The sequence below is a fragment of the Anabrus simplex genome, chromosome 6, assembly GCF_040414725.1.
Source record: "Anabrus simplex isolate iqAnaSimp1 chromosome 6, ASM4041472v1, whole genome shotgun sequence".
NCBI lineage: Eukaryota > Metazoa > Arthropoda > Insecta > Orthoptera > Tettigoniidae > Anabrus > Anabrus simplex.
The window spans coordinates 304802585-304822557 of NC_090270.1; the positions used below are offsets into that span (position 1 = coordinate 304802585).

General features: G+C 39.2%; 1 protein-coding gene across 2 annotated transcripts in view; it reads left to right on the forward strand.

Moving 5' to 3' along the window:
- Positions 1–19973, forward strand: part of rngo (DNA damage inducible 1 homolog rngo) — a 117180-nt gene that overhangs the window by 81930 nt on the left and 15277 nt on the right. For both annotated transcript variants that reach the window (XM_067150522.2, XM_067150521.2), the window contains exon 6: positions 15887–16008. In XM_067150522.2, the coding sequence (XP_067006623.1) occupies positions 15887–16008 (122 nt within the window). The remainder of the gene's footprint in view (positions 1–15886; positions 16009–19973) is intronic.

A 19973-nucleotide genomic window follows, 5' to 3' on the forward strand; every position in this document is an offset into this window, starting at 1 on the left:
TCTCAATTCTATAGAATGTCTGTATGTGATATATTAAAATACAGCTGGTTGACTGTTAATCCATTGCATTTAAATGTGGCTTTATTAATGATCTTTCGTAGTCCCACCGCTTGGTGTTGAGACAGTTTGCTTATCAATTACAATATCTTAACCGAAAGTAATTCTGTTATTTGTAGATTAAGCCTGCCAGATTAAATTGGACTTTTTCATTTGTCGGTAAGAAAAAAGAAAGCCCTTTGAGATGTAAGTCCAATCAATGCAGCTCGTGGTTGGAACTCTTCAGTCGGCACAAAAAATACACCCAGAGTTCAACCGTTCGCACACTTGCGGCAGGTCCATGGTGGCACCAGGCCAGTCTGGGTTTGCTAAGGCCACATGACGTTACGCCTGAGATGACACCAGCTCTCTTTCTCACACAAGCATGCGCGTGCTCACACACACACATGCACGCACACATTCAATACTGCATTTTTATATTGGTACTCAGGTTGCAAAAAAATGTTGATGCTCCAATAACGACATTCGATATTGGCACTATTGCGCATGCGGTTTCAAACCAGGAGATAAGGAAAGAGCAGTAATGAATTAATGATCGATAAAATCTCTGTATTTGCTGGGCTGAATAGCTCAGATGGTAGAGCGCTGGTCTTTTGAGCCCAACTTGGCAGGTTCGATCCTAACTCGGTCTGGTGATATTTGAAGGTGCTCATATACGTCAGCCTTGTGTTAGTAGATTTACTGGCACATAATAGAACTCTTGCGGGACAACATTCCGGCACTTCGGCGTCTCCAAAAACCATAAAAGTAGTTAGTGAGACGTAAAATCGATAACATTATTATTTTATTATTATTATTAAAATCTTCATATGTATCTTACTGTATGCAGATGCATTATGTAAACATTACAAATAGTAGTATGTATGTATGTATGTATGTATTGAAATGGGAATGTCCTGCGAGCATTCGCGTTCATGTATTTCTTGAGGAGAACTTGCTAACACCCAGCTGTATGGATTCAAAACGAGTACCGAGCGCGCAGGCATTGTGGGGGACAACATGCAAGCAAGCGCTGCTACAGAGTGCCAGCCAAGGCCAAGTGACGTCACACCGAAAGTGACAAATTAAAAATGCCAGTCCTGTAATTCCAGCTATATTGGACAAACAGGCCGCAATTTTGTCATAAGATACGCCGAACATCGCAACGCTCTCAAATATAATCGTTTCTCAGCTATGAGTGAACATCATAAAGCATCCAGCCATGAATACACTTTAATAGATAAAGACCTCAAGATCTTGCATTATGAGCAAAAAGGCACCTTGCTCAACGTTCTTGAGAGCATCCACATCGATTTAGATCAGTTTATGAACCCCTCTCACAATTTAAATGAAGTCAGCGAGAAAAAGAACATTCTACTTGAAACATTCATTCCATATATTTGTCAGAATTTCCATAACACAAACAAACCCCACCTCCATCTCTCCAACTCACCACCACTCCCCCCTCCTCACACCAGCCCTGGACCACCCCTTCCCCCTCCACTCCTTCCATCCTAGCAAACACAGTCGAACCAACAATAGACTCGATCACGCGAACGAGACCGTTACTTTGAGAAGGCTAGGCCATTTGAGAGGACAACCACCTGCTAAACACTGTAAGTTTAACCTTTCTTCACACCTATTCTACACTTTTTGCTTATCACCCCACGTTTCTCACACAACCTCATTTTTCCATTACAGATTAGAACTTCATTGACGGTTTCCACTAGATCACTTACAGTTGACTATGCATCTGTCTTCTACCTAACACAGCTTCTCAATTTTATATCGCGGCCCTTCCGACCCTGTATAATAAGGCAAGACACCAGCCAACATTATGAAACAATGATCAAGAAAGGGACCGCTAGATTGAGAAGATATTGAGAATGCTGCTGTTTCTAAAGCTTTAAATTTCATTGGGGTTTTTTCCTTGTCACAGGCTTTTTGCCTGCACGTTATATCAGGCTTGGTTTCTCAAAAATGTTTGCTCCCGCTCCTCTCCTGACCACTTTAATGTGATGGGTTTCTACAAGGATGATTTTCGACAGTGATTTCAACCTGTTTTGTTATTGTTACTAAACAATATTTTGTAAACTATAAGGTCCACAACCTCACCATGTGCTACTATTGTTCATTTCCATCTACATCATTTGTTTTTTCATTCCTTTGTTTTCTTAGGTTAACACAGTTTTTAGTTTCAATTATTATTTTAAATTAACACCTTTTCACTGAATTTTGTCGCAGTGAGTTGTTTTTTGCTCCGCATATTGATGTAAATATTGTACATTTGTGCTAATTTTGTTTCCGTCTAGGCTCTCTTTTGTTTGTTTTTTCATTTGCTCCTTCATTATGTTTTTTAGCATTTTTTCAACTTATATTATGTAAATTACTTCGAACTCCCCTCATTTTTCACTGAAGGTGGCTCAAACGAGCCGAAACATGTTTGAATTTGTTTACTCCGTCTAATGACGGAATATTTATTGTATTGAATTAGGAGGATGCTCTCATTTTTCACCTTTGTAAAGTGAAAACCGTCAATACGGAATGATTCTAATATCTTGTAATTCAGTAGTCGCCTGACCAAAACTCTTGTTCTTCCTGCCAACGTACTTCACTTATACCAACTACATCTAACTTTAGCCTATCCATCTCCCTTTTCAGATTCTCTAACCTTCCACAACGATTCAAACTTCTAACATTCCACGCTCCGACTTGCAGAATGTCAGTATCCATCTTCCTGATGATCGCCCCCTCTTGTGTAGTCCCCACCCGGCGATCCGAATGGGGGACTAGTTTACCTCCGGAATATTTTACCCGGGAGGAAGCCATCATCAGTACATCATTCATACAGGGAGAGCTGCATGTCCTCGGGAGTTAGTTACGGCTGTAGTTTCCTGTTGCTTTCAGCCGTGTAGCAGTATCAACACAGCTAAGCTATGTTCAGTATTATTACCAGGCCGTATCAGTCAATCATCTAGACTGCCGCCCTTGCAACTACCGAAAGGCTGCTACCCCCCTTTCGATGAACCATTCGTTAGTCTGGTCTCTCAACAGATACCTATCCAATATGGTTGCACCTGCAGCTCGGCTATCTGCATCATTGGGACACGCAAGCCTCCCCACCGCGGCAAGGTCACATGGTTCGCAGAGGAGGCATTAATTTTTACGAAAGATAAAATATAGCCTGACGCCGTATGGCATCAGGGAATTTTTTTGACATGGAATGTGCAATACGAATTTCAAATACGGGAGATTTATTTGCTAATTCAAATTAATGTAATATTTATAAAAACCTAGTAAAATGCAAAACAACTACTATACGCAAACCTTTTATTGAGCCCGATTTTTACGGGGTGAGGAGTAAGGAGGGAGCATTGCCGGTTCCGGTTATACTGCCACCTGGATAGAAATGAAATCTGAATTGAATCGATAATATGATCGATCGATATGAATTTTCTAAACATTTATTATCTTACGTCAACTACTGTGTCACACATACATTATTTAACATTATATAACATTTCTCGATGCAAATCTTATTACTAGCATGAAATATATAGTTTGGCTTTGCTGTGTAAACAACAACAGTACTAGTTCGTAAAGTGTATGCCAGATGCTGCACGGCGATGAATAAGCGATTCATAGTTTGTGTTTCAAAGGTTGCCAATATGGTTGTCGAAGATAACCGAGATCTACCGATTCAGCACTAGGGAGCTCAGGGCTCAAGAAAAGGTTCGCGTATAGTACTTATATTACATTACATATTGTTGTGAACAGTTTTCTGGTAACTCAAAACAATGAAAATATGAGTCTCGGCATGATTGGCATGCAGTGATACTCGCATTGCAACATAAACATTAGTCTTTAAACAACCATTAACCTTCTGTCACTCTTTGTTGTGAAATGATTCAAAGCACTTCAGACAAAGGAAAGGAGTGTCAGGACAGGTTGTGCAGACAGTTGACACCCTTTTTGCGGCAGAAGCAGCAGCCTTTCTGGCCATGACCTTGCATAGTTGCTGATAGCAGCTTTGACACCGACCTCGAGTTTTCCTGCAATATTGAAAGGAAGAAATAAAAAAATTTATAATTAGTATTGACATCCTTCGGAAGTGCAATAACGTTGAACTTGATAACACTTACCTGGTACTTTTCTGTCCTTCCGTCTTGTTGGCTTCCCCAAGGTAGTGATTCTCTCTCTTAGGAGTACGTCTAACAGGGTCGTTAGTTAGACAAAGTAGAGTGTTGACCACGTTCCTTCGAAACTCTGCAAGAGACATTTTCCGATGTCCAGTAACCCGCATCTTATTGTACAGAAGCAGTGCATTTACAATGGCAGTACCAAAAAGAATGTAATCTGCAACTTTGTGGTACCATCGGATGGTTTTCCTCATTGCAGTGTGATACGAAGATAGTGTGTCTGCAATATCTATTGCTCCTTTCATTTTATTGTACGTTATTGCCATTTTCGGTTTAACCACATCTTCGTGTTTCCTGTTCTTTTTGCCCGTAGCAATTACATCATTAGAACATTTGGTTGACATAATCAGCACGTCCCTCTGATCTCTCCACTTCATCATTGTCAATCCATTTCCAATCTCCATTGCAATGAGTTCTCCCCTTTTAAGATTTACATTTACAACATCCTTTGGTAAACCTTTTCGATTTTCCTAAGTGTGCCAATAAAATGGGTCTTACGATCCAGTAGCACCTCAGCTAACTCAATTGATGAGTAATAATTGTCGGTGCAGAGAAAGCGACCACTGTCCAGATACGGGTCCATAAGTTGCATTACAACTTGAGTAGGCATACTCAGTGTATTCTGAGCATTCAAGGTACCTTTACCAGCGTACACTTTAGTTTTGTAGGTGTAGCCTGTCGTCGCACAGCTTAAATTGTTTATCACTGTACCTGTGTGCCTTACCAGGCATAAATTGCCGGAATGATAAACGACCCCTCCACGGAATCATTGATTCATCAACTACGAGGTTTTCACCTGGAGTTTTGACACTCTTGAAGTTCATATGAATTATATCTAATAGTGGCTGAATCTTGTGCAACTTTCCAGCTGAAGCATTGTTGGGACCAAAGTCCCAGAATCAAAGTAGTAACTGAAAACGATTTCTTGGCATTGCCTTACCAGCTACTCTATTTCCATATACAGAAAACTGGCTCCAGAATGAAGGCATTCTTACAAGACCCATCCACAATCTCAAACCTATAAAAACTTTTATTTCCTCCTTTGTAGTATCTACCCACTCCTTCGAATGACTAGACCGCTTAATGTGCATAGACGCTAGTGTTTGATTTGCATTGAATTTAGTTTGTAGTACCATCATATCAAGAACTTCGTCTATTAGGAACAGTCAGTAAAACTCATATGGTGTGGCTGTAGAAGTATCAATTTGAAGATTTAGATGCTCCTGGCTTGTAAACGGAATATCTTTCTGTGCCCCTACACAAGGACCCCAGACATCATTGTTCACATGATTGTCTGCACCAATTGCACCGGCACCATCCCCACCTGTATGCAAACATTAAAATAATAGAGAAAAATAGTGCAGCGGAAGCTAAAGCTTGCACTAAGAAGTATTTTAGAGAGGCTTCTGTTGATATGAGATTTTTTGTATTAGTTATTAAGGGAATAAAGGATAGGAGATTGATTTCTAATCCTATTCATACCTCCAGCCATCGTCTTCCGCATCACTCCATACATCCGTCATGTTGTCACTGTCACTGCACTCATCATCACTAGCGTTATATTCACTGCCATCAACACTTACATCTTCCTCTCCATCAGAATCCATCAGTCATTCACAAATATCCACTGTACTAATTCTCTTCTTTGCAAGTTGCTTACCAATTATACTAAGATTATTACCAGTATCTTCCATTTTTTATATTTTTGCACAACTATACAAACTGAGTGATAATACATACGTAAACGAGGAATAAACAATGTCTGGCACGCTTTCACCTGTGACAATGACCACTGGCCAGTCAGTGACTTCGGAAGAATACTGTGGCACCACATGGTGGCACACAAGAAAAATACATAGCTGGAATAGACCCTGAAGTTTGCTCTTCACGTAGTACCAATTTTACGCGCATAGATGTCACAGCTAATTATCTACGGTGCATCGCCTGAAATTCTACTGTCCTGCCATATGGCATCACGCCAACTCTGATTTCAAGAACGGTATGCCGCCATATGGCGTCACGCCATCTCAAATTTGAAGACCACCGTGGCGCCATACGGCGGCACGTGGCACCCAACGTGTTAAGGGAAGGTGCCTAAAATGCAATTTTTAAATACATATGTTATTCGTCCTATCGAAAAGTACTACATAAAAGTTATAGAGAATACAATTTCCGGTCATTTGTTTTATTCAGTTTTACCTACTGACTGTGATAAGAGTGGTATTTCAGAGTCGGATGAAAACTAAATGTGAAAGCCTACAATATCGAATGCGCATAACATTGATCAACAATAACATTACATTGACTATTGTTTGTTGTGATGTTCTTTGTCTTTTATGCTGCCTCTCAATTCCGATAGATGGGATTACTGCTGCGTACAGAGTATAATAGTCTGACTGAATATGGTAGGAAATAGCTGGGGAGTTAGAAAATTTTCTTCTTTAGCATGCCATTCCTCTGGTTCATACATTTTATGATACAGCTGGTACATAACACACTGGTTCATCATAGCATTCCAGCTATTCGATCCCTACTCTGACGCGCTGTTTTGAATGAGCAGTGGGCATACTTAGGCTCACTTAGTAGAATACTAGTATGACCTGTTCTAGAATAACAATTTAGGACTATTCCAAATTATAGTACCACAATTCACTAAATAACTTAAATTTCAACCCTGAAAAGAGCCGTTTCTTAAGTAAAGCTTCTTCCTCTTCATTTTTTATTAAATTCTACATTCATTTTATTTGAAATTAGCAGTGAAGAAGGGGTTTCTCCTCTGGCTTGGAGAAAAATTTTGCCTCCAAATCAGATAGATTTTTCCGCCACCAGTGTAGTGAATTGATACTTTCCGACTCATCAGGCACTCCTAGGAAACAGAGTAGTAAAAGGGCATAGTTTTGCCCTGGGAGTCGCCACTATTTCACCCCCTCTCCCCCGAAAAGGGATGAAGAGTGTTCACGGCTTATGGCTGTCTGCGGCTTGGTCATTCCAGCTCTGGAACTTTGGACTGATGGATCGGCGGCTTAGTCCTGTTCGTTAAAAGTGAGAAAATATGTGGTTTTTCATTTGATCGAATATTTCATATGAAAGCATTGCTTTTAATCACGCCATTCCTACTGACGTCATTGTAATATATGTTCATTTCAGTTTGGAAAACCACTAAGACAGTCTTTCTGAGGATGTAAAAAGGCAAGTTGAGTGTGAGTGTTTACCGTTATAATGAAAGCTCCCCAACCTGATTGTGAATGATGGTATGCAAGTGGGTCTACCATTACAGTGAAAATTCCCTAACTCAGTCTTCATATGAGAAAAGATGTTTTGTGACTTACCCGTCACTTTCTAGGGTAATGTTAAGAGCTATGCAATTTCATGCAATCTTGCTCACAAGGTGTACACTACCTAATTTAGAATTCTGTATACAATTCTGTATAGAATTCTGTAGCAAAGCACTGGTACATCAGCTAGTTGGCATATAAGATTTTCCTTTTTACAAAGTTTCGTAGTCTATGGAATTTTTTGAATTTCGTTCTGATAGTGGAACTTTGAGATTCATTCATTGCTAGTCAAATTTTATTAATTGTGTTGTTGTATCTAGTCTAAATATATGAGTGTTATTTATAATTGGTGGAAATATTCTAACCTGGTAATTCCCATGTTGTCCCGTTCATCATTCCCCCTTGGATTTTGCACTGAGAAAATGTTCTGTAATAGTTGCCAGTACGAATTGTCCCAACCTGCTCGCTACTTGGGGCACTTATTAACCTGACTCAGATGGTTCCACTTCTTTTCCTCTCTCTCCTTCCCCACATGGAACCTCAGCATCATCGCTCCCAGCCCAACTCCCTTTGTTCAACTTATTTCAAGTTCCTTGTGTCATTCCTTGGTTCTGTTGAAAAGGCTAACTGTGTTGATTAACTTGTTAATGACACTCTTATCAAGCTAATTAAGGCAACGTTATGATATATTTCTAGATTTAATGCCAAGCGTAAGCGATGTAGGGGCCCAAACTGTACCTTAAACCCTCACAAACACATTTGGCAGTGCCATCTCTGGAACGCATCCTTTTGACATGTAAAAGCATGATTTCCTGGAGAAACGTTTACTGGGTGAGTTGGATGTGCGGTTAGATGTCGCGGCTGTGAGCTTGCATCTGGGAGATAGTGGGTGCGAATCCCATGTCGGCAGTCCTGAAGATCGTTTTCCGTGGTTTCCCATTTTCACACCAGGCAAATGCTGGGGCTGTTCCTTAATTAAGGCCACAGCCGCTTCCTTTCCTATCCCATCATTGCCATAGGACCTATCTGTGTCGGTGCAACGTAAAATTACTAGCTAGGAGAAACGTTTACTATGTTACATGGAGTAACAGATTGGAATTTCTAGAAAAAATGAGAACAATTTTCTAAGATTTTTAATCACTGATATGAGTCGCTTAATTCATAACCAAGGTCTCTACCAAAATATTGTAATTACATAACCTGAGTCGATATCGATACCAAAACTGCAAATAACGAAATACAAGTATAATATTAGTAATATCGTTAAAAAAAAAAAAAAAAAAGAAACCCACCCCACACACTCTATCTCACTCTCTTACCTGTTTTTTTTTTAGCTGAAGAAGATTTCACTAAGGGCAAGCACATATTCTCTCCTGCCATACATCACATGTGGGCATAAGATTTAAACTTCTTTTTATTTATACCTTTATATGAGTTAAGCATTGTATTCCCTTGTTGTTCGTAATTGTTACATTGCATTATTAGAAAGTAGCATGAGGAGACATGAAATAAAATTCTCATTGGGGAAGAAATTGTTTGACGTTTGCATATGCACTGAGGACAGCGTTGCTACTGCCACTCCGCCTTTATCAACCTCATGTAATATCCCTGAAACTTCCCCATGCACTCGTTTCTGTAACTAACCTTAAACCTTCATTCTTTTTTTCATTACCTATAGCAGGAAAATAATTAAATCGGGAAAATAAAAAACCAGCCTGACCCTGTGGTAATTACAAAACAGCCAGCAACTACATCCGTTGCCATGACAACTGACATCACTGATGATGGGAATGGATGATTTTCCCGAAACATGTATGGTAAAATAAATAGTTTTCTATCATTATAAGGTGTATTGACAAGGCGGACTCAAGTAAAACTATTTTAAATAGTTCTGTAATAGAACCAGTAGGAATACAGGGGCCAGTGTTTTCCCTAGGATCTTTTTAATGGGTGCACCTAGGGATGTGCCACTCGATCGCCTACTCGAGTAGGCTCAAGTGCTGACGTCACGAACTGGTGTGTCGAGCTTGGTCGAACAAGGTTGAGCAACACAGAATTCCCTCGTGGCATAGGCTTGCATGCGCTCTAAGCAGGACGTGTGTGTTGTGACTTGAGCCACACTTCCGTCTTCACTCATTCTCTTTGGTCTTCACATTCCGGCATTACATTTTAGTAGAGTAATTAGCAATCATTCTACAGAAGTACAGATGTACTATAAGTCGTAGTGGACGCATCAGTTTATTAAACCAGAATAAATTTTTGGTATCAAATTGAACTGACTTCTCGGCATGAAAATGAGCTCTGTACAGTGATAATATTTCTGTGGTTTTCCTGGCGTTACTTAGTCGCTACTTCCATTTCTGGTTCTTCTGATCATTGGACGTATCATTTTAATAACATATTCTTTTCAGTTGTATTATAGTGCTACGATACTACTATTTCTTCTACATGAAGACGTGTTTATATACAATACACCATTGGTTTGACGGGACCTTCGATATTTAATTTCTATCCATTCACTTTATAATTATTTTGCTGCCGTATATACTAATTAGGAAAAAGGGGCAGGAGGGAGAATAGTAACAATAATAAGAAAATTTAAACAGAACTGAAGTCCTATCAGGACTATCAGTATTTTTAAAACTTACATCTCACAATCCGTAGATATTGCATGTTGCGAAAATGCATCACTGGACATACTGGGCTATTATTATGTTCTTGTAATTCTAGTGGATTAGTCATTAATATTTCAGCATATTTCGATATAAACTTATTTTATTACCACGAACATGCGGTGTTTGACATCAAAGAGCAACGAAGATTGCCACGCAACTGATTTAGTACAAGGATATCACTCATGGATGGCGGGCCATACTCCTGCTCGAGTACTGCTCGACCTACGTCGAGCTGTCACGTCATCATCTCGAATTGCTTGAGCTGCGCTCAAGCCCATCCCTAGGTACACCACTCTGCCGTTTTTACAGACTGCCCGGTTAACATAACCTACAGTAGATATGTTTTAGTTACATAATAATAATACATATTTGAGTCAGTGTGTGCTCCAAATTAAAATTTAGATAATGTAAAAGTGTTTATTTAAATGATAAATGTTCATTATTATCAGCGTAATTGCATCAATATGTATGCACAATATGAAGATAAAGTTGGAATTCAAGAGGACAAACTGGGGCAAATATTCATTTATAGGAAGGGGAGTTAGGGATTGGAATAACTTACCAAGGGAGATGTTCAATAAATTTCCAATTTCTTTGAAATCATTTCGGAAAAGGCTAGGAAAGCAACAGATAGGGAATCTGCCACCTGGGCAACTGCCCTAAATGCAGATCAGTATTGATTGATTGTGATTGATCAATTACATCGGAGTTTAAATCTTTAGAGAACGGTGTCTGAATAAGTGCGGAATCGCATGCGAGCACTCTATTCCGCACAATGACGCAAACTTGTATGTCACTCCACAGCAACCAAGGGCAACCACATATTCTCTCCTGCCATACATCACATGTGGGTATAATATTTAAACTTCTGAGCTAAGCATTGTATTCTCTTGTTGTTCGTAATTGTTACATTGCATTGTTAGAAAGTAGCATGAGGAGACATGAAATAAAATTCTCGTCGGGGAAGAAATTGGATACTAGAAGTTCAAAATACTTTTTTATGTCTTGTTCGTGATATCAGTAAAATAGTTCAATTTTCCAGTTCATGTTTGCCTGTCTGATATTATTGTTAATTCCCTGAGGGAAATAAATTGAAATTTTATCCTATTAATTTTTTACATAATATTCCCTTCCTGGCTGCTCATTTCTGCTACCCAATTCACGAAAATTTATGGGGAGAACACCGGGGGGCAATATAGGTTCTAAGAATAAGTTGTTAGATTTTTCATTTGCTGCTGTTAACCTTGAAGCAGGTGTAAGGAGTTGCAAGTGATAAATATCATTGTTAATCTGTATTGAAGATACCGCATGTAGGATGCTCAAGGGTTTATTGTGTCGCCTATTCAATACATTATAAATTTGTGAACACTTAGGAATTTATTATTATTTCCTATTGAGACATGTTTTGCCCTTCATTGAGGGCATCATCAGTCATAGTACCCTCCTCAAGGCATAAATCAGGTACCTGATTGGTAATTAAATTGTAAACGTTAAGATACAAACTTAACATGTTACAATGGGAAAGTCAAGAAAAAAGAAAAAAATGTTCAGTGATGATACAGTTAAACAATATATGTTTATAGACACAGTAGTCGGCACCAATGTGTAAAATCACAGGGTATTTAGCAGAGTCCAGCAGTGGTGGTCCGAATAATTGACGCTATTCTATTAGGAAATCATAAGAAATTATAAAGTTTATACATATATTTACATGGAAACAGTTAGGGGAGAAAGGGTATAAAGTGTCTGGCGCCAATGTTCATACACTAATTTCTGCCATTGGTTGAACGATTACAGGTTGACAGGGTAACTATACAGTGATTTTACAATATCCAATTGAACAGTTGAGAAATTACAAGCTTATAATACATATTTACAATGGAGCAGCTTGGGGAGAAAGGATACAAAAAGTCTGGTATCAAGTGCGTCCCGTTGTTTTAGCCGTTGGTTAACACTATCAGTAATATGCAGAGTGGTCCAACCTCAGTTCATAACCATAGGGGGCAGGGAAAAATATTCCACCGTTTATTCAAGAATGTCAAATGAGGTTCTATAGGCGTAGTTATACTGGAAGTTGTCTGGTTGAAGTCCCAGGTTCATGAATGTGGCTCAATAAGTACGTTGAATTTGGTTGGCATGGACAGAGGCTCATTGGGTGTCATTGAGTACATGGTGCATTATGAATGGCAACAATGACGGCAGTTATTTGTTGATAATTGTATTTACAGGGAATATGTTGCGGGTTAGAATCTTTCACTTTTTAGTTCTGTTAACTTCATGTAGCTTTGAATACTATGTGAAACTTCAGTGTGAGATGCTAGTGAGACTTTAAACTGATACTTTTCTGTAAATTAAAACATAAAGGACCTCGGGACGAAGTTGTTGTTTTGTGCTGCTGGCCTGGTGAAATAGAATGGAGCTGCTTGTGGTATAATCCACAGTGGAGGGATTAAATGAGAAAGTACATTACTACAGAGTTGGAGCATCATAGCTGGGATGAGACATCTTCTTTTATTGTTTGTGAAGAGGAGCCGTAGCACGCTGGATTCTAGCGTGTTGTTAAAAGTTGTGTTGCATGGAGAGGAAGTTATCTGTAATTGAGATGTTATTATTAAATTGGTGTGTAAAGAAAAGATCTTGGTAAGTAAAGAAGAGTAAATGTTGTGTTACATACCTGATGTGTCACTGAGAAGCTACTTGTTGGTGAGTGTTGATTGACTATGAAGGAGGCTCAGCCGGTATTTTTTACAGAATGTAATATTATGTCAACAAAACACTTGAAAATACATCACACAAAGAAATTGAATTAAACGTTCCTTGGAACAACACTACGTGCCGAACTGTTAAAAAGTCCTTCAAAAATGTACAAATGTACTCATAACTTTTCTCAGAATCTACCAATTTAAGTAGTTATTACCTCAAAAGAAAGTGCTTGATGCACTGAGTGTTTTTAGAGCAAAACGAACTGCGTACGTCAATTAGAACGAAAGATATGATTGCTTCAATGAGAAAAAAGGTTGAAGAAATTATGCGTCAAATTGAATGCGCACTCATAACTTTCCTCAGAATCAGCCAATTTGAATAGTTAAGAGCTGAAATGAAAGAGTTTGATCCACTGAGTGTTCTTAGGCCAAAATGAACTCCGTACCTCAATTAGAATCAAAGATATGATTGCTTCAAAGAGACATAAAATTGAAAAAATCAAATAATTTGAGGAAGGCGGAAGTTAAGTGATTTATAGTACCTGATGACAAATCTGTGTATGAATACCTTTCAGTTTTTAAAAAATGAAGGAAATCGACTGGATAGATTGGCCGGACTGACTGACTTTAGTTTTCATATTGTTTTTTTATATAGAGATTTTATTGTATGGTATATCAATATTTTAATTTTGTGGTTACTTCGGAAATTAAATGGAGAGCAGGTTGTATGTTACTGTGATCTTAAGAAGATTAAACTTAATAGTGGAAAACTATCAAAGTGTCTTGGGATTTTACTTTCACTCTTCTGTTTTAACACCTTTTTCAGATATGTCATTTTTCAGAAAAATTCTCCTGTTTGAAGTAATTCTGGATTTGTCTCTTTTTCCCCTCAGAGATGAGGTAAATGCCTAACACTATTCAGTATCATAAACATGAAGAAGTTGGCTTTGCCATAGGGAACACGGTTGATGTATTTTAAAATTGTCTTTTGATGTAACCTATGATATTCATAGTAAAGATGTGTAACAATTTTCTTGGATTAGTGTACTTGTGTTCATTTAAACAATTCATTGTTACGCTGTGAATTGGGTTTTAATGTTGCATGAAATCCCAAATAGCAGTATTGCTAATTGCCCATGAAAAATGATCATTAGTCTCAAATTATATTTGTCAAACTGTATTCAACACAAAGAGATATAATATATACTGATGAGCAGTTGATTTAGAGATAGCTGCTGTTTTGGAAAAATGGTGCTGTGGTCAGCCTGGTAAGTGTAATAGTACAGTGAAGCACATGACTGCGATGTCATCAGGCCTCATACCGGCAGTGCAAGTAACAGTTGACCTCAGGATGGACGAGACATGAGAACTCTGTTCATTTGTTTGCGACCAGATTATCCGTACCAGATGTTTGGGTCATTCCATCTCCAAAGTTGTGTAGGAACTGGGCTTTCGTTGGGCCACAGTGTTGAGTGTTGAGGAACATGTGGATTTGCGGTAAACCACCACCACCAGGGAAAACTGCTGTGGTGTACAATGTGGTGACGACAAAGCTCACCGTAGCTTGCTCAGATGGTAACATGTAATAGATGGGCCTAGAATGCAGCAGATCACTAGCACATTCAGCACTGAATAACAACAAAGTGTGAGCAGAACCATCTCCTTGCAATGGGTACAGGAGTCACCGTCCCACGGGGGTACCTCTGCTTCCCGCATGTCAGAATTCGCAATGACTAACATGGCCAAAGGAACACCACGTTTGGACTTTCAAAGTATATAAAAAGGTCGTCTGGACAGATGAGTCGAGGTGCCAGTTTGTACACGACAATGGCTGGGTATAAATTTGTTGTCAGTCACATGATGCAATGGATCCCTCTTGCCAGCAGAGTACAGTTCAGGCAGGTAGTCTTTGTGTCTTCCCATGGGGACTGATCAAGTGGGATGAAATGGGACCCAGTAACTTGCTGGCAGATCATGTTTAACTCCTTTGTTCACCTCCAACACCCTGCAAGCGACCTGTACCTACAGCAAGACAATGCTCCAGCCCGTATGTTGTTGTATGTTGGGTATTCAGCCCGAAGGCTGGTTTGATCCTCTGCAGCTCTGCCAACAGCTGTCATAAATAGCCTAGGCGTCACTGAAGAGGCGTACTAGGGAAATGAGGAGTGAGGTAGTTTCCCATTGCTTTCCTCACCGAGCCAGCCGTTGCTATTACATATCATTCTGCCTAGCCCACTGCAATGCATGCACCAACTGACCCTATGAGCGATATTTTCACACCATTCATAACAGGAACTGGCTGCATAAGCAATGGTATTAGTAGCATCACTCATACCTCAGTCACTTTCATATTGTGAAAGCCAAGGATGAGACTGAGACAGGTCAGTGAAATAGCAAATTTGATATAGCCCATGCCAGAAGACATAGTGCACTGTAAACACTACATTTCGCCAGCAAAGGCAACACCATCGCTCTTGAACTGTTACTGACTGGTTCGATGAGCATTCCATGGATGTGAAGATGCTTTCCTGGCCCCCAAGGAGCCCCAATATCATGTGAAAACATCTGAGATGCTGGCAAGAGGGCTGTGCATGCCCTGTACCCTGCTTCAAGCAATCTTTGTGGATTATGGGAGGCCGTGCAGCGATTATGGATCAGGATCTCCCCAGCACTACCAGTGTCTGGTGGAGTCCATGCCATACCGCATCGCCACCTTCATCAAAGCTCAATGGGGTACTACATGCCACTTGCCAGGTATCTCTAATTCACTTGCTCATGAGTGTATTTGGAATAGCAAATGTTAATATCTTGTAACAGATGAAACTGTATTCTGTAATTTAAAAATTCAGATAAGCAGAGGAGTGAAAGGCATTTATGAGAAAACCAGTCAAATAATATGCTGAATGTATTGTGTTTATTGTTGTCGTCTATGGTGTTTTTTCCTTTAAGTTCTCTAGAATGTTTTTTGTTATCGGCCCTGTGGCTGTGTATATTTGCAGCTGGGTCTGGGGCAAGCCGTGCCTCTATACCCAGGGACCCGTCCACTACCATTCTGCCCACAGATCGGTTTGGAGAGGCGGAAATTAAGGAGCTGGTGAGCCTTGGTTTTACTCGAGAACAGGTGAGACTTACAAAATTCTGTATGCAATTCCTTGAAGAACTGTTTGTATTATTAAGGATCTCCCTTAATATAAGTTATCACTAGTATTGAGTGATTTTATAAGTAGCTATGTTGGTAGATGTAGATATCAGTACCAGTACATAGTATATTTATTGTAAATATTCAGACTTTTTTTTTTTTTTTGCTCTTACATACCTTTTTTGTTTATTTACTCAGAGTTAATAAAACATTTAACAATCTTGCATATCATGGGAAAAAATGGGGTGCAGTATTTATAGTGAACAAATCTCATGACAGGACATACCAAACCCAATCATCTAACTGAACTTTTGTTTGAATTCTGCCATGGAAGAATAATGGTAAACTGAGTATCTTATTCTTCTTTTCCTACCACTTTTTTTTGTTATTTTAATTGTTATATGTCTTCATGGATACATAATATTATATAATTCTTCTTTCTTCCATCTTAGAATTCTGCTTTTTGTCTCAAGAAAACAAGGTTAGCCTATTTCATGCTATGGGACACAAGACAAATCATCGTCATCATCATCATCTTCATCCATCTTCTCCTAGGTCTTCATCTTAATCTGGTGCTACCACATCTCTCTCCAGCCATACTCTTGGTATTCTGTTAGATGCCATTCGTTTAACATGGCCAAACCATTGTAGTCTGGATCTTTCAGTACGTTTTAAGAGTCAAAATCATCTCCGTACAGGCCATGATGGCCCTTGGAGGGGTGGAAGGTAAAGGCTTCCACTATCCGTAACCTCGGCACGTGGTGGGGTAGAGTGGTTAGCCTGGCCGCCTTTGCCCCCAGGAATTAACCTGGTACTCATTTTTGGTGTAGGCACAGGGTCTCAGGGCCATGTGCACCTCCAGAAGTGGAAATTTCGTTTCTTAAATTTTACGACTTCCTGGCGGGAATTTGAATCCACGTCCTTCTGGGCGAACCAAGCACGCCTTTACCGCCTCAGCCAGGCAGCCTATGTTTTAAGAGAGACTCCATTATCTTTGCATGTTTTCTCCTCGAAACTTTCATTTCTGCACTTTGCAGCCTACTACTGTCTCTTTCTGAAATGGTACAGGTCTCTAATCCATACAGAATTACAGGAATAAAGTAATTATTGTACAGGATATGTTTAACTTTAGATGGTACTTTGTTATCCCAGTTGAGGTTTCCTGCTTGGTGGTAAAACTGTGTCTTCTTTTGTATTCCATTAATTATTATTTCTCTTTCTGAAGTGCCATTCTCAGTGAGCATACTGCCAGGGTACTTTAAGCTTGTTTCCTTCCAGAGGTATTACAGGGTGATTATGCCTGACAAATAACATTTGGCAATTGACATTACTGCTGTTTTTGATGATCCGTACATATTTTGACACCGAGTAGAGTAGGCTTCTGCTTAACAGCTGCTAGTTTCACTAGCCTGGCAGCTCTGCATTCAGGGAGAATTCTTCTATAGGGCATCCGCCAACACCTCACCTTCTCTGCACGTCAAATCACTGCTTCAAATCTCCTTGGCTTGAGACAAGGCGTAACCTTCTAGGAGACCTGCCGTACCCTTTCAGGGTACAGAATAAAAATGTTTAATAGTAGTAGTAGTAGTAGTAGTAGTAGTAGTATTCAGTCTTCAGCCCTAAGGCTGGTTGGATCCTCAACAGCTCTGCCATCAGCTGTCATACATGGCCTAGGCATCACTGAAGAGGCATACTAGGGAAATGAGGAGTAAGGTAGTTTCCCGTTGCTTTCCTCACTGAGCCAGAAGTTGCTATTACATATCAGTCTGCCAAGCCCACTGAAATGCAGGCACCAACCGACCCTATGAGCAACATTTTCACACCATTCATAGCAGGGACTGGCTGCAGAAGGAATGGCATTGCTAGCATCGCTCATACCTCAGTCACTTTCATATTGTCAAAGCCAAGGGTAAGACAGACAGATAAATAAAAGTAAAAAAATTGCTCTAACCCATGCCAGAAGACATAGTACACTGTAAACACTAGGTCCTGCCAGCAAAGGCATGTAGTAGTAGTAGTAGTTTTTTTTTTTTTTTTTTTTTTTTAGGTCAAACCTTTAAACTGCTGTCTGTTCCTCTCATTCAACCTCTACTATCTGCTGTACTTCTCCTTCTATGTTTTCCCACAGTACTACACAATCAGCAAAAGCTGCAGCATTAAATTCATCTTTATTGATTACAGATTTTACTTGTTTCATGATCTCATTCATAATTGTTATGAAGAAGAATAATGGCAACAATGCACTCACTTCATACCTCAATGATGAAGGTTTGCCCCCCCCCCTGCCGTCTGATCGACTCGTGCTCTTTATCCTCTACTTTTTTCTACGCACTTTCTTTCCATTCTTCAGCTCTGTTCTATTCTTCTATCCTGTGAGTCTTTTGTTGCACTTTTCATTTTGATATTTTTATTTCTGTTTATTTCTTCTACCACATTCATCCCTGATTTGGCTGAAGACTGCAGTTACTTTGCAGTGTACATACGGTGTAAAAAGAAACATCTTAAGTGGAGCTTAGATGGTGTCGTTAGCTCCCACTTGGAATGCTAACAGTCAGCCATCTGGTGACAAATATGAGTTCCACTTACTATAGACTGACAGTAAAAGTTTTCCTCATGAATCAATATTTTCTTCTGAAGATGTGGAGCAAAGTTCTCTGCAAAACATAAAGAATTTCACCCTGTTTTCTTGATACGGCAAAAGCCCAAGAGCTTATTATAATGTCAGCAGTTATATTATTCTTATTTACTTCCTCAAAACAACCCATGAGGTCTTCATAAAAATCAAGTAATATTTTGTAAAGACCTACTTCTTCAAATGTACCGATAGATCTTACTTCTCTCACTTAAAAGTTTCTAAGTGGTCTCCACGAAATGTCAGATTTTCCAAGCATTTTGTTTAGCTTCCTATAGCATAATCCCAAAAGGCTGTCATGTCTAGTATTCTAAGCTGTGAAAGCATTAATCAAAACATTGAATAGAAATATTTGCATAGTCTGAACGTTATAACTTTTTAAATTGAGATGTCAGCGCTGTCTTGTGTTTGAGCTTGGAAACAAAAACATCCAACCTGTCACAAGGTGTCATTCCTGTAGATTTTCATCGATAGGGTGCGATCTCAAAACCTGGTTGGCAACTCTCTTTGTTTACATCCACTACATGGTTAAGGTATTTCACTTATAGTGTGTATGGCTTTATAAAACATTGTAATAATTCATAATAATATACTTGTTCAGTTTAGTATCAAATGATGCTAGGAAGTACGCACAGTATTTTCCATGTTTTTGCATGTTTGTCTACAACGTACAAACATAATTCATGTGTTTTTCAAGTTGCATTTTATAAAAGTGATCTGTGGTTCAGATATGATGCATCAGCTGTTCTCATAGTGGTAGAGCTCTGGCAACACAGATCGAGAGTTAGTTGCATTGTTAGGGAACTGTCCATTTAGAAGCTAAGCTGTTTGGAACATACATTTATTAGTCTGTATATTCCAGTAAATGTGCTGAATACTATATGGCTGGGATCCCTATATCTATACATTAGATATAGTGAATATTGCATATCTTGTACTTTTGTCTCCTGTATTTACTCAACTCTTCTGAAACTAATGTTGAAAGTCTGGTGTACTGTCCCTTACCTTGTCCACTCTACTCCTCTGATATGAATATTGTCTCCAAAACGCCACTAAAGTGAATGTTGAAATTCAGGTATATTGTCTCTTTCCTCACCCACTTAACTCCTCTTAAAAGGAAATTCTGATCTCCTTGTCTGCTAAACTTCTTTGAAGATTACATAAAATTAGCTTCATGGTCCGTATCGCACTTCACTAGATTCACAACTAAGTATTTATTTATTTTCTGCCTAGTCGATACAATGATTGCCTAAGGCAATTTAATGGTTAAAAGTGGTACATGTTTCGTATATTATCAACATCTTCAGCCACATCA